Source organism: Larimichthys crocea, chromosome V (assembly GCF_000972845.2).
Source record: "Larimichthys crocea isolate SSNF chromosome V, L_crocea_2.0, whole genome shotgun sequence".
In the NCBI taxonomy this organism is placed as follows: Eukaryota; Metazoa; Chordata; class Actinopteri; family Sciaenidae; genus Larimichthys; species Larimichthys crocea.
The window spans coordinates 1,475,595-1,499,870 of NC_040015.1; the positions used below are offsets into that span (position 1 = coordinate 1,475,595).

Sequence of the window (24,276 nt, forward strand, 5' to 3'; positions counted from 1 at the left end):
TCTTCTCTGTGGTCGCGTTGTGTGAATGACAACGGCCTTACAAGAAAAAAACAGCCCACATCCGGTTTCTACCTCTTTAAGAAACTTGTAAAAACCTTTCTGTTTCCAGAATGGCTTCCCTGCCTACTCAGGTTGCATCTTGACACCTTGTAGCTTAGGTCCTCCTGCAATTGGAAGGGGTCGCTGGTGAAGAGAGACACTGTCTTGGCTAAAAAATGCAAGTCTAATTAGTGATGTAATGTATATGTAACAGGGCGCTAGGACCAAAAACTTCGTGCTGGTTGTGAAAGGTTTCTGGCTGGTTTATGCAAGAGTGAGATGTCTTGCTTTTGTAAAAATCTTTAACTTTTTCCACGTTTACTTTTCTTCCTCATTGTCATCCTGCACACCCCTATGCAGTCGGTCTACACATCCAAAACTAGCCGATCCGGGTTGTATACACTCTTTATCAAAATAGTGTGCGGCCGAGTGGTGTGTCGTGTGGCCGGGTCGTGGGCGGGTGGGGTGTCGTGGGTGTGCGCGGTGGTCAGGTCTGGGGTGCGTGCGTGGAGGATGGGGTGTGTGTTACAGTGGGGGTGATGTTGCTGCACCACAGTCTGGAAGGGGCGTCGTGATATTGTCGTGGTGAGAGGGTTGTATGTGTGTAAGAGGGAAGACATCAGTGGTGTTTTGGGGCTGGCTAAGGCATAACGGAGAGTATGGAAGAAATACCTAACACAAAAAGAAAAAATAGCCATTAGAGGTGGTGTCTACGTGTACAATATTGGTTGAAAAAAAAATGACTATCTTTAATAAACCTGAATAAGCACACGATGTCTGATCATCTATGAAGAATTTATGCAATCTTTTTTCCTTCCACTGATATATGTGCGTCATACGGTTGTAGTCGCAATGAAAAGTTAATGCTATCCACGCCACGAGACTAGGGTTGGTACATGGTGTTACAATAGACAGGTGTTGTGATAATAGGTCGCTTAGGGGCCGTGTGTGTGGTCTGTATCGCCATTCACAATTTTTTCAAAGGTCTCTGACAAATCAGATGCGCTCGCACACCGCACCATGACTTCCCAAGCTGTATGTCCGGTGTGAGAACGAACTCTGTCCATAATGTTGCTTAGTCGTCTGATTTCATCCGGTATTGTGACAGCGTCTCTATCTGTTGAAACTCTGTTGCAAAGATCCTGTATCAGATGGGTAATGATCATCCTCTCTTCTACACAGGTTACAAGTTTTCTCCAATAATTACCCATGATTAATAAACAATCAGAAACAAGAGAACAAACTTATTCGCTTCCCCAGCCATCCGTCACCAGCTTCAGTTCTCCAATTTTGAGTATGTCCTGGCCAATCAGCTCGTCGTACATGCTGCCGATGGAATCCTGGATGTTCCTCGCGGATCTGAGCTCGTGTAATAGAGTCTGTGCCACGGCTTTGACTCTGGCGTCGTCCTCTCGGATATTGCGCACAGTCAGGAGACGGATGGAAGGAATGAAGTAAGGGGTGAAAAGCATCTTCATTATCCCGTGAAAGTTGATCTGGTAGTATTCATCTTTCACATTTTCCACACACGGGTGCTGTCTCTGGCTTTGGTGGTTGATCTGACATCCGTAGCACTGCTCGCATCGAAACTTGTGAAGGGTGATGTTGAGCAGATGAATGACGGCTGCCTTCACAGCATTGAAGAAAGCCAAAGACGCCACCCCGTCCATCTCGTCAGCCATGTCTTCGCTCTTTACAGGATTGGATTTCCAGTGAAGGCGGAGGTGTCAATAAGTCGGGGGAGGAGCAGGAGGGGCGTTGAGACTCCCCGTCCATGTCCGTGTCGTCCGTTTCTGTGTCGGAACAGCTGCCGGATGAGAGGATCCCGGCAGATCTAGCAGTGTCTGGAATACGCCGCAGTCTGAATTAAAACTCTCCAAGACAAAGTGCTCCGTAGCTCCTCTCTCTCCGGATGTCTGGAGAGTGGCTCGTAAGAACCAGCGACCGGATTGACAGGTTTTCGATTGCCAGACCGCTTTGAAAGGGTCTCGGCCTCCAATCTGGGTTGTTTAGCGGTTACAGTGCCTTCCTGATCCTGGGGATGCTCGGTGTGGCTGATTAGGGCAGAGTGATTTGGAATCACCAGTCTCAGCACTGCCCAGTCATTGGAACTCAGCATCCCTACAGCAGACAGAGGCCCCACTGTTTCACCCTCATTCCTCTGATACAGCCAAAGCTCACTCGTTTCATACTTGAACACATAGCCCCAATAGCCTTGCACTCCGTACGGCTCCAGAGACCATTCCCCATGCAGAGAATCGCATGGGGGCGCTTGCAGTCGACACAGATAGACTACACTCTTCTTTGGAGCATCAGCTGCTTTCAATCCTGATTCTTGAAAGATTGTAACAGGCGTCTCACATATCAGAGCTGTGATGACTGTCTTCTGCTGTAAATTCTGCATTTCTTCGTTGCTCGAGTCAGAAACATCATTGTCTCTGTCGGGAGTAGATCTTTTCAGCGGCATGATGAGTTTCTTTTTTCACCAAGATGGTTTTGAGTCATTCTCGGACGCACACCCGTTTTAAAGGAATCGTACAAAGTGTTTTTACCACACCTCCTTTCTCTCATTGGTTGTTTTACAAATTTTATTATTATAATTTTTTTTTTTTTACAACATTTGGGGTCTTATCTGTGTGCGCACATGTCCATTCCCAGAACTTTAATTCTAAAACTCCATTTATTGCAATGTCTGTGTGTGTGTGTGTGTGTGTGTGTGTGTGCTATTGGCTGCACAGCCAATAGCAGTACAGGGGGCAGGCTGGGGGTATGCGCATGCGTACCACCCCCTTTAGCACAGCCAATACCCCCCCCCTTTCCGGGTCAAAGGTCAAAGTCGTAAAACTACTCTGAATACTGATACTGATACTCTGAATCCAGTCCTCCTTATTCAAAGGTTCTTCTTAAAAAATGATCGTAACAGACATGATTGGTGAATACTATTGTACTTAGACTACATATGAAAACCACAAATTGCCAAAATTTTAGATCCTGACCTATGGATTTTGGATTCATATGCAGATATCTAGACTAGACAAGACATGACATCTGCAGTAGACAGGCCCCCTCTGCAAGACTATACTACTCTACTGTGCATAATATTATAACAAGATGCACTTTTTAACGCCCTGCTGTGGATGAACACATTGATTTAATTAGACTGAATTAAAATATAACAAACCAGACAGAACACATTTTGACCAAGAGGGACTCTTGGACTGTTTCACTCTATACTGTAAAGCAGTGGTCTCCAACCAGTCGATCGCGATCTTTGAAACATTCCTTGTAGATCCCAAACATAATAGAAAAATAATTACACAAATACATTATGGCCTCTCTTTCTCTCTATTTTACGAATGCCGAGAAAGGCCATGGATTTTTCTTTTTTTATGCACTTTTTTATGCGTCTTGATTTTAACCTACAAGAGCTGCCATGAAAAGCTTCCAGTCAAGTAAACAAACTAACGTAAAGTGTGACATACTGGTAAGCTATGGAAGCTGTTCGTGGCAGCTCTTGTAGGTTGAAATCAAGATGAACACATTATTGATTAATTTGTTATCACAAGAAAACAATCTTTGTTATATCGAGATAACGAGATAATTAGTCGTTATCATGATATAACAGTGCATAAAAAAAAAGAAAAATCTAGCGGAACAGGTGGCATTAAATTGACCAATAAGATCTACGGGCACATTAACTCTTGCAAAATGACATTTTATGGCACTAGCAGGTGATAGCTGATAGATGGTAATGTTGTCAGCTGGCATGGCGGAGGCTCCAAGAAAGAAGTCGAAAACGTGTCATTTCCATGAGGTATGGGAAGAGGATTTTCCCCGCCAAGAGCACAATCCGCGCTAGGAAAGTTGCTGAGCTGAAAGCGGGGTTGAAGGCCCAGCATTCGCTTTTCACAAAACCAGCTGTTAAAAATAAACCTGCAACTGAAGCTTCATTCCGTATTAGTCACCTTTTGGCTAAACACAAGAAGCCTTTTACAGATGGCGATTTATTCAAGGAGGCAATGGCCATAACTGCAGAGATGGTTTTCAACGGCTTGAAAAACAAAGACGACGTTAAAACCATGCTCCGCAGTGTCCAGCTTGGCCCTAGTACAGTGGCGAGGAGGGTCGAGGAAATGTCAGAGGACATGGATCAACAAGTGCTAAAAGACTTGTGAATATTTTTCTCTACAGTTTGATGAATCCCTGGATGTAATGGACACAGCTTAGCTTGTTGTATTTGTCAGGATGGCATTCCCGGACTCTACAACAAAAGAGAATCTCCTCACTCTTTTGCACTTAAAAGAGAGAAACAGAGGTGAGGATATTTACCACACGTTTAAAAAATATGTCCACGATAACGACATCCCGATTTCAAAAACTGGTGGCAATTACCACTGATGGGGCCCCTGCGATGTGCAGTGTGTGCTCTGGATTTATTGCGCTGTGCCGTAATGACCACGACTTTCCCGACTTCGTGAATTACCACTGTGTCATTCACCAGCAGGCTTTGGCGGGGAAGGTTGTGAACTTCTCTCATGTTATGACTCTGGTGGTCAAACTGATCAACTCGATTAGAGCAAAAGCGCTTCAGCACCGTGTTAAGGCTGCCGCCGCTTCGCCCCAGTGCATATGTGTGTGGTGTCTTTTCCTCATGCAAATTCAGGTCTGCGGTTGCTGGTGAGGGGTTGGATCCTGACGGCGCCAAACTCCAAGCTGCTGGGATTGGGATTGGCTGCGTAATCCTCCGCATCCTCTCCCGGCCGACCAATCCGCGGGGCCCAAAAGGGCCATTTAAACAGCAGCCGCCAGAGCATCTTGGTGGCTTCATGGTGTTATGAGCTTGCCTCGTTTCGTCTTGTTAAAAATCGTGCTTCGAAAGTGTAAGTTGGTGAAGATTTCGTCTGGGACTGGGCAGGTAATTAGTTTAGAGATATTTACTGATTACTCATGAGGAGATTTTCTGTTAGACCCATTAGTTTAGGAGTGCTGGTTTTGATGCGTTTTTTGGTATTTAGTGTTAGACTTAGTTAGTGAGGTTTTTCTTACTCGTTTTGGTTTTCTAGGTAGATAATATAGGCTCTGTTTAGAGTTCTCCTTTTGTTATATTTGTTTGTTTGTTTAATAACTTTCATTTAATAAAATACCTTTTGTTTAATAACCTTAAAATTTGGTTTTATTTTACTTCTTTTCATACCCTTATATATGGTCGTAACAACCGCTTATTCAAGGTGTTATTGGATAAGCTCGATGACGCGTATGGAGACCTACTCCTCCATGCTGATGTCCGGTGGTTGAGACGCGACAAAGTGCTGCAGCGATTTGTTGATTTGCTGCCCGAGATAAAGACTTTTCTGGAGACAAGGAACGAGGAGCATGAGGAACTGCCAGATGATCAGTGGCTGCTTGGACCGGGGGGTTCTGACAGACGTGACGGAAAAGACCGACACCTACCCCACATGATAAGCGCAGTAGATGTGTTCAAGGCCAGGTGTTTGGAATGCACAGCTGAAAAACGGGAGGCTGACACACTTTCCCAACCTGGAGATGTCACAGGCCATTGGTGACAAGGACGCTTTTCACCCTGAGTGGTACTGTTCACCTGGACAAAGTGGCAGCAGAGTTCAGTCGGCATTTTGGTGAATTGGACGTCATGGAAGATGTTGCTGCATTGGTCCTAAACCCATTCCTGACCACTGATGTGGAACAAGTAGCAGCCAAATTTCAGCAGGTATTTGCTCTGCCTAGTGGGGTTGACATGGAGATGGTTGATTTGCAAAATGACATTGAGCTGAAAGTAAGATCAGGGGACAGTAACTTTTGGGGAATTGTCAGCAGGGAGAAGTTCCCTCTCCTCACCTCATGTGCACTAAGAGTGAGTGTCTACTTTGGATCCACTTACCTCTGTGAAATGGCGTTTTCACAGATGAAAATAATTAAATCAAAGTACAGGAGCCGCCTTACTGACAAACACCTAACAGACTGTCTCAGACTAGCTGTCTGTAGCTATGAGCCAAACTACAAAGCACTCACAGACAGTATTCAGTCACAGCCATCTCACTGGGAGAGTAACATGCCAGTTTTGGCATCTGATGGCAATGTGAAAAGTGATGATGCACAAGATAGTACATAACTGCACTGAGCTTATTTACACTGACTGAGAATTTTGTTAAAACACAATTACAGTTCTATTTTAATAATAATAATAATAATAATAATAATAATAATAATAATACACACTGGAAGTACAATCTGGGATGTCTTTTTCTTTCAGTGCTTCAATAGGTAGATCTTGCCTTTCACCGAGGTGGAGGTCAGGGATCTTGGGCTTAAAAAGGTTGGAGACCACTGCTGTAAAGGTTAACTGTTCAGACGTAAGAAGGTGGCCCTATAAAAACTTGCCAGCTGTAGCTATTTTTACATCATTGTATTTATCATATTCAACACTACTAATCCCTCATTCCATCATTGTAACTTTGACCAGTTCATAAAAGTTTATTGACTGCCTCAAGGCCTCTTATCTTATCTTCCATCATAGTAAAACAGTTTTACTATGTTCACAGGAGTCACTAAGTTTGTCTGATGTTTGGTGCTACAATGTGGTTTATGATATGATATGATATGATATACACTGAATGTTGTATATCAGATGAAACTGTGTTCATTAGAAATGACCTCATGATAAGTTTGTTCTACAAACACCGCCAAAGAGTGTTGTTGCTCTTTTGGGACCTTTTGGTGTTTTGAAGTTTGATAAGTAATGATGCCACAATAGGACAGCGCCATCCTTATCCGGTTTAGTCAGCCTTTAGAATTTAATGTTTGAATGAGGGCTTTTTTTTTTATTTGTATCACTCACCCAAAAGGTGAAGGAGGCTGTGTGGCATTGGCTTCAGGATCCAGCAGAAAACGCTTTTGGTTCAGCTTGGCATCCATCTCTGAGACAGTCAGGTGCAGCACAGGATAACCCATCTGTTTGGTCCATGTATCCATTACCTCTGCAACTGGCAAACCACTCACCTGAGCAAAGAGTGAAGAAATTGACTGCTGTTAAGAAAAAGTCACAGAAAAAGCTCAAAGCAATATTTCAACATTTTGGTAAATATGCTTATTTGTTTGCTTGCGTTTTTTTCTGAGAGTGAGATGTTCAGATGGAAATCAGTCTTGTGCCCTCTGTAATCCAAGCTAGTCTGGATTTAAAAGTATAACTACCTATAGCTAACTAACTACCTATAGCTCTAAGCTCATACTCTCCCGTACACAGAGATAACAAGTTGTGTTTTAAGGAGGGGTTATACGCTGAAGCAGTTTGTTATAGAACATCAGTAATTTGCAGAGGGGGACCGGAAGTGACCTGCAGTCGCAATGTTCGAAGGACACTAGTGCTCCTACTAACTATCCCTCAATTTTGATGTTTAGTCAGGTTACACATTTGATAAAGTTATTTCCTGAATCGGTAAAGTTGTAGAAAATGTGGGGGAGAAGAAACTGGGCAGTTCCGCAGCCAAAACCGCTTCAGAGAAATGCAAGCAGTCAGAGGGCGTTGGCATGGATGCTAACATTGCTGGTAGCATTAGCTTGGCTATCGAGCTACCCAGACAACTAGATAGCCTGGAAGCAGCGGTGACACAGGCTGTTCAGGGAGCTATCGACGAAATGAGAAACTCTGTAGAAAGCTTGGAGAGGAAAGTGGAAGCCCACATGGAAATGGTCAAGGGACTGGTTGCAAAAGTGGATCGTGTACAAGCTGAGACGAGAGCCATGAAAAGGGAAGTGAGTAACAACACCTGCAGCTGAAAGTTGCTGCACTGGAGGACCAGGACCGGTGGAACAACGTGAGAATTATGGGGATCGTGACCAGCAGAGAGAGAGGGGATGCAATCGACTTCCAACAAGACATGCTGCCAAAATGGATCCCCTTGCTCGGCGATGCCAAGATTCAAATAGAGCACGCCCATAGGATCCGTAATATCAAGAACAACCGCCAGGCTACCATGATATTCAAAGTGCTCATGTACCAGGACCGCAACACCATCCTGCAAGGGGCCCGCGAGGCGAGGAACAAGGCTCCCATACAGGACGCCGGGAGGACAATACAGTTCTATGCGGATTACAGCGTATTCACGAACGAGAGGAGGAAGGTATATGGAGAGGTGATGAAGGAGCTGTACGAGCCACCCTACCCGGCCACCCTGAGAATGACGATCAACAGGGAACAACGCACCTTCTCGCGTGAGGCCACACAGTTCCTGAGAAAGGAAACTGGTGAGGGGCCGCCATCACGCCGCCAACTGTTCAGCATCGGCTTAGGGGATGCTTCGAAACTGAAGGAGGACGACATGGAGCAGTCGGACATTTCGGATCAGCACGGATGATATCAGGGTCGACCAGCTGGTGTATTTGAGCACAGATATCCACCACGATTCGGATTCATCAGGGTTACACCTTTTATTGTCACACCTGGAGCAATAGGTACCAATTTCAATAATTGTTAAGCTATCTATATTGAGCTATAATGTCCGGGGTCTAAATGCAGAAGTTAAAAGAGTGAAATGCTTAGACTTACTCCGTCGCAAGAATGTAGATGCAGCATTTATTTAAGAAACACACCTGTGGGCGGAGGATGTATCACGCATTCAAAATATGCAATATAAAGTCGTAGTTTCAGAATCTGGGAGTTCTAACTCTTGACCAAAAGGAGCTTGGCCTTAGAGGTGGAAAAGATCAATGAAGGGAGATCAGGTCGCATAGCATATTTATGTACATCCATATATGGAAAGAAAGTAGTCTTTGTATCTGTATACGCACCAGCAGTTTTTGACCCTCTTTTTTTTTCCTGAACTTGCCAAGGACCTGCTGTCTTTATTAGATTATGAGCTGATTGTGGGAGGGGATATGAACGTAGTGTCCGACCTCAATTTAGATAGATCCACCCTGTCGGTTTGCAACACCCAGTGGTCAGCATCAGTTGCTCTTAACCAAGCAGGTTATTGGCGCTGAAGTGAAGCAAAGTGAATCCAGAGCATCAATCAATACCACCAAAACGGCTAATAATAAATTTACATCTGACCCAAAAGAGATAAATGTCGTCGTTGTACAAATCAACGCTTGATTTTGACTCAGAGAAATGTAAGCAATTTCTGAGCAGTCTAGATTTGCCCACGTTAGGGGAACAGGAAGCAACAGATCTGGGTCGTCCCATATCCTTAAAGGAGCTGGAGACCGCACTTAGGATAACAAATAAAGGGAAATCGTTGGGCCCAGACGCCATACCGCCAGAGCTCTTGCTAAACTTCTGGGATATTTTGGGGCCAGTTTTGTTGGGGTCGATCCGGTTGAAAATGCCCTTTCCCTGCTCACACTAACGTTGCCCTGATTTCGCTAATCCCTAAAAAAGGGAAAGACAAAACTGATTGCTCCAATTACAGACCGATATTCGTTAACTGACTCAGACAAGGAGCTGTACTCTAAGGTGCTGGCATTACGTTTGGAGATACATGGACAAACTAATTCATAAGGATCAGACTGGCTTCATGAAAGGGCATCTAGTAGCAGACAATATCCAACGCCTAACACACGAAACTCATAAAACTAAACAGCATGTATACCATATCGGCCTTTACTGATGATGTACTTATCTACTTATGAGATATCGAAAAGTCAATACCCTGTTGGCCACTTTTGAATAGTTCAGGATATTGTCTGGCTATAAGATCAACTGGAAGTCAGCTCTGATGCACCTAAATGAACCTGCAAAAGCAGTAGTTTTGCCTTATGATATTCCCATTAAAACAGAGATCACGTACTTGGGCATCCAGATTCAGCCCTCACTGCATAATAGAGTAAAAAACGAATCATGAAAACATTTTTAAAGAGGTGGAACATGACATAACTGTGTGCACTAAATTACCAGCCATACTGCAAAAAAGGATTGCCTCCGTCAAAATAAACATGTTGCTTTGCTTCAACTTTGTTAGCATGATGATTCCGCTCCCTCCTCCGGCTGGATATCGGAAGAGAGTTGACTCCCTGCTACGAAAATATATCTGAAATAGTGGGCATCCTAAAATTAAACCCTCTACTCTCCACCAGCAATCAAAGCGAGAGGGTGGGCTGGCCTTCCCAAATTTTAGGAGGTACCATCAGGCCTTTCAGCTACACCCTCTTAAGATATCGCTTGACCGCTCTTCTCAGGTAACCTGGAGAGATATAGTACTAGTGCTAGATTAAGTGCTAGTGCTTCCATACAAACTCGAAGGGGTCTTATTTTCTGGACTAACTATCAACCAATGCATGTTACACTTCGGGCTTGTTATTACAAATTCAATATGAAATTTCAAGGTGGTTGAGAAGAGTCTGGGGGGGAATTGGAAATGGCATCTGAATACTCCACTGTGTGGGAAACAAAAATATTATCTCAGGGAATAAGCCGTTTGAATCAGCATCATGGTCCTCGAAGGGAGTGTACAATCTCAGAGATGTATTTGACCCAGGAGGTATGCTTAGCTTCCAGACATTGTGTTCTCTTTTTAATCTGCCAATGACATCTCACTTTCTGTACCTCCGACTACAGTTGGCTCTTCGCGCCTATGGTGTGCGGACGAACTCTAAGCTGCAGACACATCCTGTCGTAGACTAGCTATCCACAACGAACACTGGAGGACTTGTATCAGTTGTGTATTCACAACTTCAAACACAGTAAGTAAACAGTAAAGGTTTCCAAGTTTGGTATCCTTGTAACCTGACTTCATCGTGTGGTTTGTCTCAATTATACCAGCTATCAGAGAAGAACTTTAATCACTCAGATCAAAGAACCATATGAAGTAGTCAAACCCTTACCGAAGAAGAGTAAAACATCTTTTCCAAAAATCCTTCAGTGTCATTCTTTGCTCTTCTCTCAGTGAAGAAATTTACTCCAGTTGTGATAAAAACTGATAGTAGCAGCATCTATGCTAACCTCTTTAGTAGCTGTCATTGTTTACAACACACCTAGCATTTTAACCACGCCTGTAACTAATGCCAAAGATACAAGTACTTCTTCACAGAAGAAAGAAAGTAAATAAGCATTCTTTTCCCAAAATATTGAACCTTTCCTTTGATAAATGGGTGTGAATCTGCTCTTGTACAGAAATTAAATGGATAAAACCAATAAACCAATAAAGTTGAAATATACACTGGCAAGAGATTCCCAGAAGTTGGCAGTCTTGGCGTTCATGAAGTAGTAGTCTTTCAAATATTGCTGGTGAAAGAAGAAAGAAGAAGAAAAAAAAACTAATCAAATATCATTAATCAAAAGAGCTACATCCACCATCAAATATCTGTCATGATGCTGCTGACTTACTCGACAGCCATCTCTGAACATGTCTTTACCCATCCAGTCCTCTAGCATTCTGAGAATGGATGCTCCCTGGGTAAAAGTTGGATTATTCTCATTACAATTAGTTTTCAGGAGAAACCTTGAATCAAGCCTTTTATGTGCGAGTTTTTCTAGTTGTACCTTGCTGTATGAGATGGTGTCGAACACAGAGGTGATCTCTGCTGGGGTTGACACATCAACAATGATCGGGTGAGAGGAAAGGAGGGCGTCATCCACCATGACAGGAAGCACATCACTGATAATCATGATGTCTCGCTGTAAACACACAGGAGGACACAAGGCAAGTCTCCTCAAAATGTCTGGTTAATGAAACTTATAGTTTGGTGCATCTTTGTTATGAAGAACTCACCATGCCCCAAGAAGGTTCAGCTTTCTCCACACCAATGTACTCAAAGAAACTGGCGAAGCCCTCATTAAGCCAGAGGTCATCCCACCAGTCCATAGTCACGATGTTACCAAACCACTGAAAAACACCAATGACATGAGTGTTGACGATCCAAACAAAGGAAATTAAATTAGATTTGTTAGGACTAATTAACCTGCCATGGGACCTTTAAATTAAAAATAAGATATAGGGCATAACTGCCTTGTGATTCAAGGATTCAAAATTCTTTGCATCTTTGTAATCTGCTTCCATCGTGTTTCTAAAGATGTTTACAGAGTTCAGTGACATATGGTGTAAAGGGGAATCATCATAAATAGAAATTGTATTGTAAATTGTAAAATATATGTTAGCATCATTTTTTTTAAATAGTTTTTACAAATTGAATGATAAGAATTAGAAAAATTAGAAAAATTCGAAATTCATAAAAGCAAAAATTCCCAGTGCACCCAGGGTGCAAATGTAGCCAGAACCAGTGCTGATCACAAACCAGGACAAACTTGGGCTAACAGGGCCTCTGAGGGACAGTTGCCCACTTTAGCAGAGATGTATAGTAACGAAGTGGAACTACTTAAGTACTGTACTTAAGTGCTAAAATGCAGTATCTGTACTTTTTTGGAGTAGTATTTTTTTCCCCAACTTCCACTTTTACTGCACTACATATTTTTGATGAATTTAATACTTTTACTCCGATACATTTTTCATGTGCTGAATCGTTACTCATTACTATTGTAGCGTCCAGTCGGACGCGTGATGAATGACAAGGCGATATTGAACAAACCTGCATTTATTGCTAAACGGTTTGGTTCCAGGACTCGGTTACTGTCGGCCGTAACCACGCCAAAAAAACAACAACATAACAGTCCCGGTCTCACACATTAACCTCGCTCTTGCGCCGTACTTTATACACCTGAAGGACCCAGGCGCGCGCTATCTCACCTGCTCCCCCGCCCCCTCGCTCTCGCATTCATTCAGACGCATTCACAGACCATGGGAAATCATAGAGCTCTACCGTGAACATTGTAACACAGTAACATTAGAAGTTGTGCCTCAATACATATTTGAAATAATATAAACAACAGTACTTGTACTTTTACTTGCACTTTTACTTTCAGTTCTTGAGTAGCGTTTTTTTACATTTACTTCTACTTGCAATACTTAAGTACAAAACATTTTGAATACTTTCACTTAAGTATGGTATTTAAAGAACACTTCTACTTCTACTCAAGTCAGTTTTTTTGATATAGTACTTCTACTCCACTCCTTTACTCCAGTACTTTATACATCTCTGCACTTAGGCAATCCTGCCTAACAGTCTGTAGAGTATTAGACTCTGTAAAGGTTTATTCAGAAGTAAGAAGATGGCCTCATAAAAACTTAAGAGCACTATTTCTACATCATCATATTCAGAATTAAACACTTAACATTCCTTTTTCCATAGCTGTTACTTTGAACAGTTCATAAAACATTATAGAATACTTATTGCCTCAAGGCCTCTTATCTCCCATCATAGTAAAACAGTTTCTAACTTGGAAGGAAAGGCCTCCAGATTATCATAAAAAGACAATAGCAAACAAGGATTTTAAACATTTACAATCCAGAACTGGCAACTCTTTGTGCTGACATTTCTTTCTATCCATGTGGGAAATAAGGTCTCACTGACTTTGTTAAAACACTTTGGGTTAAAGTTCACTGGAGTCATTCTCCACAGTGATGTTCTTTTGCCTTTATTGTGTGTATTATTATTAGAAACACTCTGCTCATCTAAGTTGCATGCACTATACACACAACTGATTGTCATCAGCATACAAAGAGAGACAATAATCTGCTTAATGTGGGGACTGTTTCATTCATATCTTCACACATTATTAGCAGTTTATCTGGATATAAATGAATTGGTCAAAGTGAGCTTCCTCACCTCTGAGTTATTATAGTTTCTTGGCCTTTGCTTTATTTGATAGACAGCTGAAGAGTAACAGGAAATGTGGGGAACAACATGCAGGAAGGGGCCACACAGGTCGGGATTCAAACAAGGGCCTCCGCAGTAAACCTTCGCATATGGAGCGGCTGCTCTACCGACTGAGCTATACACCGCCCCACCTCTGAGTTATTTCTAAAGTAACTTGGATTATGTCTCTGCAAGAAGTGAAAGAATTAACACTTATTACTAAAAAATGTACATACAGATGGGTGACAAATTAAAGGAGAAACCTGCAACTCTTCATCAGGTGACTGAGAAAGCAAATACAGGACATGATCAACCTGTCAGCAAAAACAGTCCCCCAACAATCACATAGATAGAGGACCTGTAAATGTACCTTTCTGATCTACTGACCAATCATTGGGCTTTTACAACACATGGCACATTCACTTATTCACACAAACCCGTACACTGATGGCAGAAGCTGCCATGCAAGGTGTGAACTGCTTATCAGGAGTCATACAGCGCTTCCTATCCATAGTGCTCACGATGATGCTAAGTTCACCCACACACACATACATTCACAGTACAGCCATCAGGGCTAATATCAGGGGTAATTTGGCATTCAGTATCTTGCTTCAGTCCACTTCAAATGGAGTGGACATGTATGACTGTCAAGCTGCAGTGCATAAAGCCCTCATTACAAAAATGAACACACATTTAAAGGTTCAGTGGTGTAAAAACCAATGACACGGGTCTATAGAGTGGTCTGGTTCCTGTTATGGTGATCACAAAGTCAGATGAGTCATCCATCACCATGTTCTTGACAAGTAGTGGGGTGCATGTTTGTTGTATACCAGAACACCTGAATGCTTGGCCCCTACAGATAGGGGATCTGGGAGCTCTGCAGATCAATACTTAGTTGTTCTCAGTGATCACTTTTATGCATTGCTGAAACAGTTCTATCCTGATGGAAGGTGTGTCTTGCTTGATGACAATGGACACAGGACATGATGGGTCACTGTATGATTTGAGTACAAACATGATGTGAAGCAGATGCTGTCTCCTTTCTAGTCACCACATCTCAATCTAACTAAACACCTATGGTATTTTCATTATTTTGTCACCACCATGGGGGACATCTGGATTCACTCGGAAGTTTAAACATTGTTTAACAGTATTTGTGTTAAGATTCTCTCTTGGGAAATGTGCTGGTGGAAAAAATTTCCTTTGGTGTCTCTGATGAATGGACCCCCTAAATGTAATAGACTGACAATATTTGGTCATGAAATATAGTAAAATAGAAGTGTAAAGTAGGATGAATTGGATATGTTAAAATATGTTAAGTTCCAGATATATTCAACACAACAAAGTGAAAAAACATGTCCTGCTTGTGAGTAAGGAATGGGTAAGTGCCTGTTACCTGGTGAACCAGTTCATGGGCAATAACACTGGCCACTCGCTGCTTGTTGTAGGAGGATGACTGGTTCTCATCATACAGCAGGTTGGTCTCCCGGTAGGTGATGAGGCCCCAGTTCTCCATGGCACCAGTACCAAAGTCAGGGATGGCTATCTTATCTTGATCAAAACAGCACAGAGAATCCAAGAAGTAACGTTTATCATATACCTTGAGCACTGGTAATATTGCTGCATTGCGCATTCTTCATCCCCAGAAAATGTCTTACTTGTATTAAATAATATTTAAAAAGTAGTTTTCAGGAACCACCTGGGCCAGATTCATAAATAGAACTGTGAGTACACACAAAGACAGAAATGTGTATATGCATACATGCATACAGTCTAATTTATAAAAGCTGTGGATACACATGGTTCTGTTCTCTAGATCTCATCTTTGTGAAAACGGTAAGTAATGGCTTCAGCGTAAATCTGTAGCCTAGCTAGCCTAAGAAAATTCAGGATTTATTACACATAAATGAATAAATGTGTGTTTATAAATGTGCCTCTGAGGAACACTTTACAGAACTCTGTGGTCCATGATAACACAACCCAAACAAATGTTTTGCAACAGTGTGACATCTCTCACCCTGTGCACCTCATTGTTTCACACCCAGCTATCTAGAAAAGTGTGTGTGCCTCTGAGGGTCAGATGCTAGTGTATGTGCGAGCAAAGGTATGGTAGGGGAAAAGGCTAATCTTTTCTCTCCCAGTAGATTAATAACCCTCCAAAGTTTCATATCTAGTCAGCACATTAATAGGTACATATATAATTTGAACATCTCCTTTGGTGGGTGGGATAGTTCAAACTTTGGGAGTACATATGATCAAATAACAGAACCCAACAGAAAGTTTGTTTGGGAACATCTAGGGGCCTCTGTTACTCACTGTGATCCCTATGTGGAACATACAAAGTACATTAAATCAGACATGCTTAATATATAATTGTAATATTTACAGTATAGTAGTATGTATTAGTAGTCGGTTTCCTACTTGTGGTGTGATAAGAGGTTGCCACGATTATGAAAGCGTACCGAGTTTTGAAATGGAGTATGTCATGTTGAAATATTCCTCAAAGTAGTCAAAGATCATCTTGGTTGTGTTAGCTGCGTATTCAGCAGTATCTAACTGACTTGGCTGGGCGTAGATTCTCAACTGTGAAGGCAGAGGAAGACAAAACCCACAAGAGTGCATGTGTCTACAGTACAAATCTGATATTGTAGTTAAGTTCAAATCTTTTCATCAGTACTTTTATATAAGTGAAGACACATAATGGCAAACTCACAGGAATACCAGAGGCAGAAGTTCTTTCCAGATATTCAAACTTGTGCACAGCAAAACATACCAAGTAGGTACTCATGGGAATGGACTTGACGAAGGTGGTCTTCTTTTTATTGCCAGGCAGGTTTTCCTGGTTCTGGAGAGGCAGAGAAAAAGGCTAATGGGTTAATGTGGATGTCATTCAGACTATGGAGCTGGGTGGATCCCCTGGCCCCCAAACAGAGGTACAAGATTGATTTCCCTGCTGTTAGTATTCAGAGTGTTCACTCCAAGCCTGGCATCTCCTTGTTCTGTTTCTCTCAACCATGGGAAAGTTTGAGAAATTATGCTCTACCTACAACAAGCAGTCTAACAGGATTGGAAACAGTTTCATTGGTAAAGTAACTCTGTGCATACAAGGAATTCATAGCATTAATTATCAGTTGTCATTAGTGGAGTTGTGAATTTTGGGGACTGATGTTGAGTTTAGTAGATGAATCATATGGTTTCATCCATCCATCCAACCATTTTCCATAACCACTTTTCCTTCAGGGTTGAGGGTGTCTGAAAGCATATCTCAGCTGACACTAGGTGAGAAAGGTATACACCCTTATCACAAATTGATCACAAGGTTGACACATTGAGGAAAAAAAAACAACTATTCACACTATCATTCACACCTGAGGACAATTTAGACTTTAGTCGTACCTCTTGTGGCATGTTGGACAGAGCTCCATAGTTTGCATCATGCGTAATGGAGACATTGTAGGTAGCCTTCTTGTTGGGTTCATCAAAGCAGGGAAAGGACTTGCGAGCATCTGTTGGTTCGTGATCAGTTGCAGCAATCTTTCTGGTGATTAAATGACAGATTGTTTGAGATTGTTTGGTGCCTTACATCTTCCTCCCATAGTTTTTTTTTTGACCCCAACACTTGTTTAGATACTCTGCACGTAAGATAGTTTGATAGTTGAGGTTGTGTATTTAGTCGATTAAAAAAAGAAAACAGTTTGGAACATACAGGAATTATCTCTCTGGAGTGGTTTGAAATTTTCTATGGATGTTTTGCTCATTTTTTCTGCAGTATAAACATCTGTCACAACTGGAAGCTCTTGTAACTGACATGTATCCAAGCTGAGTCCAGCTGCACCAACTTCAAACTTTTTTCTACAGCTGCAGAGTGTTTGTCAAAGATTCTGTACAGAGTATCACTTCAACTAAAACATAATTCAGTATTATCTACCCAAAACGAAATCCACCAGGAGCAGCAAAGTGTTGTTCTTTAGCCTGACAAAACAATCCCAACTCAAAGTCAACTTAAAGCTTTTCCTGGAGCCTTCCACTGTAAAATGGAGTAGATGGAGTTTGCTCAAAGAAATGGATCATGTAACAGCTCTTTAGCTGGTATGATTTGATCCATAGCACAGCCGTAGCATCTCCATGATTCATATCCTTATAAACAAATGAACTGAAGAGAGAGGCCACAGAAAGAAAGAAAGAAAGAAAGACAGAAGAAATGGAGAAAGGAAAAATTTGGACAAAAAGTATACATAGTCCCAAAAACCTGAATGTGCTGCCACGCTGGTGTTTCCTATTAATTTGATGGACATCACCATTTAGTGAAACCTGATCAATATACAAAGAAATTAGAACAGCACGTTCTGTGCAACATATGACTCTACACTGTGCATGACTCTCTCTGGTCTGCAGCTAGTTTACAATACTGCTGCCAAACTATTAACATACTGTAAGTAAATATTACAAAGACCATATCACCTATCACTTAGTGTTGATGTGTTTTTAGAATTTTAATCCTGTTTTCATAAAACTTAAAATAGTTTAAGCTTACTTACTACTTCGGATTAGTCGACCCAAACATGTCTGGTCTCCTAAGACTTTCCAACTAGCCAATACTAGCTCTTCCACTACCATTAAGGGTGACTGATCTTTGCTGGTCAATTGTTGGGGTCTTTCAACCCTATTTGAAAATCCCCAACAAAGACCTAAATCATTGTCATTGTGAAGGAAAAATTATGAATCTCAAAATATAGTGATATAGTGAGAGTAGGAATCAGGGTTGCTCCTCTCTGATTTAAAACTCCTCCACCACTTCTTCACTAAAAAAGAATGAGATTGAACTGTACAATCACATTGTTGTAATTGGGCTTTTTAAAGGACAATGATACAGATTTACAACCATCCAAAGACTGAATCCTAAAAAACATTATTGTATCTCCTAGTGAAGATGCAAATTTTCCAAATGTATCATATGCATTAGGATGTAAAAGAGATCCAGCACATTTTATTTGTTGGTAAAATTATAATTAAACTACATGAAGCATTACAGAGCTTCATGTACACTGTGTGCTCTTATTCTTTTTTTTTTTAGCTTAAAATACTTTAAGGACAATGTAAGGAAAATTCAGACTTAAAATAGTTAAATCCCTCTTTTTAATATTTTTTTAGTCTTGACTTTTCTTGAAAGAGTTTGATGAAAAATTCTTGACTTATTGTCCACTTATGAGCTTTTCCCAGATCTTTCAACCATATCTGGGAAGTGCTGTGGCTAAAGAGAGTCATCAACTAATCAGATGATTGATGGTTCGCTCCTCCAGTCTTTAGTGTCAAAGTGCTCTTGAGCAAGATACTGAACCCCAAATGGGGGTGTGTGAATGATGACGAGTTGGCACCTTGTATGGCAGCCAATGCCATCAGTCAATGAATGTTTATATGAACGCATGAATGAGATATGTACAGTCTTTCTACCATCTCTCTTATCAATTGCTGAATCAAGTCAAAGTGTTTCCAGCATTTCTTTAAAAGTCTGAACCTGTATTCTGTCTACATGCTGCTTTGTTTCCTGTTTATATTTCTTATGACAGAATCAAATCAAAGAACTTACTTGGTGACTCCATTCTCGGTGTAGATCACCCTGTAGAATCCCACCACAGAGCCATTTAGCCAGCCCTGAAAGTCCAAGCTGAGAACGTACATCTCTTCTGGGCTGGTGACGGGCAGCTCCTCTGTGGCCTCCACCACCACATACTGCTGAGGTTTGTACTCAAAGCAGCTTTTCACTGCCACCTCCTTCTGACTGTTCAGCATCTTCAGCCTGGGCATGGTGCTCACAAACGTCTCCCTGATGTGGAGCCACAGGTAGCGGGTGGGTTTGTTGACTTTCACATGGATGTCCACAGTGCCACTGTAGGTGTCATCGACCAGGTCCGGCTCCAGGTGCAGGTTATAATGGATCGGGTTCACGTAGTTAGGCAGACGGAAATTGTTCCACTCCCCGCTGGAGTCAGTGGAAGGCAAGCAGGGCCCCCTGCCAGGCGGAGGGGGCTCTTCTGTGGGGGGTGGTGTGGGTTTGGGAGTGGTGGAGGTTGTGGTGTCTGAACTGGAGAGACCCACCCCAAGGCCGACCCCGAGTGCCAAAGAACACACCAACACCGTCACACAGATGATGACTACATGCTTAGTGCGGATGCAGTAACGCTTCTGTTCTTTCTCCATTTCCATGCTGTCAACCATGACTTCCAAACCTGCAAAACTCCACTGGACTAAAACACAGCTTTCTGCTCTGAAGCTGACCTGAAGTCAGAGCTGCAGGCTACAGTATTTGGATTAGCTATGTGAGCTGATCCAAGGCTTGCCTCTGTGGTGCTGAGGGGTGGAGAGAAGAAAGAGGAGGAGAAGTGAGAAGAGGAAATCTGTCAGACAGCGGACAGAATCTCACACACTGAGTGAAAGATTTATTTTGTCCTGAGCGCTGTTAACACGCCTCCTCCTGTTAAACATTGACAATCTGCCTGTAAATCAGCAGCAAAGTTCAACTTGTATGTGTGTTGTGTCTCAGAAATGCTATATGATGTTGTTCTCTGTGTAAATGCCTGCAAACTTTGTGAACCGCTCTCTTTGTGTGTGTGTGTGTGTGTGTGTGTGTGTGTGTGTGTGTGTGTGTGTGTGTGTGTGTGTGTTGGAATCTCTATCAGATTTAAATTTCAAAGTGAGTTGGATGCAGTGTAATCCGTCCTGCTGACAGTGGATCCATGGGGGGAGGGAGTGAGGGTCTATTGTTTGGCCTGCACTTACTATTGCATAATCGTGATTGCAACAGAGTGACTTGGGAACAGAAATACAATGTCTGCATTGTGCCACAGTAGCAGGATTAACTATCAAAATCTTTGTTTTCTTCTCGTTTCAGTAGCAGCTGAAGCCGATGATGTGCAGGTGGTCCGTTTGTCCACATTTCTGGAGGTTATTCATGATCCCCAGAGAGTAATCCTGAATGACTTGACCTTTTGGCCTTTCGTTAGCCCACCATCACATTTACACAAAATGTGAAAATCTAATACACAAAACATTTACTGTGTACTTGATGTGTACCAGAAGATGAACCATTCACATTTTTTACATTTCAGACAGTAGAGTTGCAAAATGGGATTTATTTCAGGCTCCTGCGCTCCTGTTGAATGATAGTTGAGGAGATAGTTGGAGCAATTTAAGGCTGATGGACCTGAAACTTTCCTGATCATCGTCAACAGTGTTAGAAAATGTCTGCATCTTTGATAAAAAGTCAAAGTATAAGCCAGTGTACAGAATATAACTACAATCAACTGCAGTTCCCAGGCTGCATTTGAAAGAGAAATATCCAATCTTAAAACTTAAAAATCTGCTCATGTGCTCACTAACAGCTTTTTAAACACAATGCGCAGTTTCACCTCTGACTCGCTTGTTCTCCACAGAAGTGGCTGTATCGTAGCCATCCACCAAAATCGACAGAGACAAAGAGGTATACAGACTGGGAAATACACGTCATCCCCGAGATGAGAAATTAAATTAAAATAGTAGCTGCATGACTAACAGGAACAGTTTAGGGTGCTCATGCAGAAAAAACTTAAACTTTCCAGAAAATCTTCAAAAGGAAATGGCTTTCCTTCTTCTACTGTGAATATTAAGAGCTGGGAACGTTGAGATAAACAGTTGGTGGAGTTATTCTTTATTCAAGAGCACACTGAAAAAAAAATGTAATTCATGGTAAACAACTTTTACTCGTTTTCTGGGTTTTTTTTTTCAATTGTGTATAAAACTATGTAAAATTATAGACATTATCTGTAAATTAACAACCAAATATGCCACTGATGACAAAATTAATTAATCAACTTTATATCTCAGTGCATTGCATTGCAGGACATGGCTCAGGTGGTAGAGTGAGTAGCTGGTTTGATTCTGGGCTCTCCCAGTCCTGTTCAAGTGTTCTTGAGGAAAATATTGAAAGACCAATGCTGTGGCATGTGAATGTGTGTCTATGGGTGAAAGTGAAAACCTTGATAAAAATTTCAATCAATTAACTTTTTGTAAAAAATTTTTTACAGTGCAGTCAAACCTTAAACAAAAGAACACTATCCACAGGATATGGTGGTCACGGTGTTTGTTTGTTTTGTGTCTTTAAATACATTTGTTGAAATGAATAGCCTTTTCCTCACTCCACACTGATCGGATGTTTGTTCAATAGCGTCCTCTGCTAGTTTCTGTAGTGGAGGCTCCTGAACATTCATGCCACCAACACCGGATAACACCTTCAGACTTGTCTGACTGCCATTCTTAGGACAATGAAAACAATGACATTTTAGTCCCAATAATTCTAGGTTAGATTAAGCTTTTAAAGATAGCAGATTTATTATCAAACTTATATTTATGGTTCTTGACCATTGTAGCAACTTGCAGTGATGCTTTCATTTAGTTTTGTTTCGACAGAAGCTAAAACTCAAAGGAGTTTCAGCAGAACAAGTTTATGCAACCAGCTGGACCCTGAGCTGTTTTCTCATATTGTACCTTTATTGTCTTTGTAAGTTTCACAGAGATAAGACCCTCATAAATGTTGTAGTTCATAATCCTTGACCTCTACTAAACATTACATGAAACAGAGAGACAAACAACATTGTGATGGATGATGCTGACAAGCACCAGATGCAAAACAGCTTCATTTTTTCACAGCTATGCTATAAACTAAAAAAGAAATCGAAAGACCTGCTAACAAGAATAAAATCTAGTGCTTACTTTATGAAGTGATTCACATGTAAGGTGGCCACTATGTCACCAATGTATGACCAGTTTATGGTACCTCTGTCCAGGAAATGGAAAGGAAAGGGTAACTGATTAACTTTGCTTATCTCATATAAACTGGGACTATAATATGAGTTATACAAAAGTGGATTGTTCATGAACTTGTTGACACCTCCTTTTCATCACAGCACCTGCAGTGCTGCTTCCTCCACTGCTTCGTTCATTACCTGGTTTCTGAATGGGTCTATACATAATCAACACTTTAACAATCTTTGAACAAGCCCAGAGCAAATCTGAAAATGGTTTCAGGCTCTTCTAACCTTATTGTATCTTTATTGTAAAGATAAGACACATAGGTTTTATCACTCCTAATCCCCAATCTCTACTAAACATCTGCATGAGAGATAAGACATGAAATGTCTTAAAAAGTGATGATGTTGCAATTACCCCTGCTTTATCATTCATTGTAATTTATTGTCATTTTATCAGTCATTGTAACTCATTGTCATTTTATCAGTCATTGTAATTGTACAATATGTTTGTGTTGATTTGTCCTGTAGACGTGACATCCATTGCACGTCTGTCCGTCCTGGGAGAGGGATCCCTCCTCTGTGGCTCTTCCTGAGGTTTCTTCCACATTTTTTCCCTGTTAAAGGTTTTTGTGGGCAAGTTTTTCCTCACTCGAACCGAGGGTCTAAGGACAGAGGGTGTCACTCCCTGTACAGATTGTAAAGCCCTCTGAGGCAAATGTACTTTGTGACTTTGGGCTATACAAACAAAATCTGATTTGATTTGATTTGATTTGATTTGATTTGATGGCAGGCTAAAGGGAAACATTTTCAGGGTTGAAGTTTATCTTGGGACCTAAACATCAGTTATGTTATGTCAGTATATTTTAACAATTAGTCTCGTCTGCCTGCTGTTTGGGGCTGAGCAGGTTGTGTACAGAAGGTTCACTGTTTACTGAAACTGAACCAAAACAGTAAAGTTGCAGGCTGTCACATGATAACCATAAATCATAAATCATAAGATGAATGAGGCTAGCTCCATACAGCTGATGGGAACTGCAGAGTTAGTGATAATTCTTTGTGGGTGTGTCACAGTCTCACCTTTCACATAACAACATTTAACTTCATTCACAGTGCCACAGAAGTGCTGACAGAAAATGGTTTCAGGCTCATAAGCTCACAAATTATTGTTGTACATATATACAATGTGTTGACTGCTGAGTTTTCGGAGGTGTTATTAGGTATATATATTTTTTTACTTTTGACAGCACCAAGCTAGCAGTTTGCACAAATTGTAGCTGTACATAGATACAATGTGTTAATTAGTGAGCTTTGGAGGTGTTATTAGGTGGGGTTTTGTTTTAGGTTTAGACAACGCAAAGCTAGTAGTTTGCACAAATTGTAGTTTTTATGCTAAGCTAGGGTAACCATGTCCTGACTCCAGCTCTCTATTCACCACACAGATTAAAGTTGATATTCTCATTTTACTCTCAGAAAGAAAGAAAGCAACTTCCCCAAAGTGAAAAAAGGTGAAAAAAAGAAAAAAAGGTTAAAAAGGTGAGCTTACCCGGAATGTGCCGTGAAGGAGATGTTAAAGATTTCCAGCAAAGATTTCCCTGAAAATTGATAACTTTTCCACAGTGATTTATTAAGGCATTGATGTCTTTTCAAAGATGACCGTGTCCTCTGGGTGTCCTATTAAAGTGGTCCTGAGCTATCTGTTCCAGTTTGTGCACTAAGTGAAGCACGTTCTTGAGGTTCTTTGTCAGTCTAG

General features: G+C 41.5%; 1 protein-coding gene across 2 annotated transcripts in view; it reads right to left on the reverse strand.

Moving 5' to 3' along the window:
* enpep (glutamyl aminopeptidase) overlaps positions 1-24,118 on the reverse strand; it is a 45,574-nt gene extending 21,456 nt beyond the window's left edge. Inside the window, exons 1-11 of one of the 2 annotated variants that reach the window (XM_019275862.2) lie at positions 24,070-24,118; positions 19,331-20,091; positions 17,140-17,281; positions 16,457-16,588; positions 16,206-16,326; positions 15,140-15,294; positions 11,763-11,876; positions 11,534-11,668; positions 11,378-11,443; positions 11,210-11,275; positions 6,896-7,056 (exon numbers count right to left, since the gene is read on the reverse strand). In XM_019275862.2, the coding sequence (XP_019131407.2) occupies positions 6,896-7,056; positions 11,210-11,275; positions 11,378-11,443; positions 11,534-11,668; positions 11,763-11,876; positions 15,140-15,294; positions 16,206-16,326; positions 16,457-16,588; positions 17,140-17,281; positions 19,331-19,959 (1,721 nt within the window). In that variant the 5' untranslated portion in view covers positions 19,960-20,091; positions 24,070-24,118. Of the gene's footprint in view, positions 1-6,895; positions 7,057-11,209; positions 11,276-11,377; positions 11,444-11,533; positions 11,669-11,762; positions 11,877-15,139; positions 15,295-16,205; positions 16,327-16,456; positions 16,589-17,139; positions 17,282-19,330; positions 20,138-24,069 lie in introns of those variants that run through there. The other variant, XM_027278684.1, reaches the window with a different exon arrangement.
* Positions 24,119-24,276: the final 158 nt, after the last annotated feature.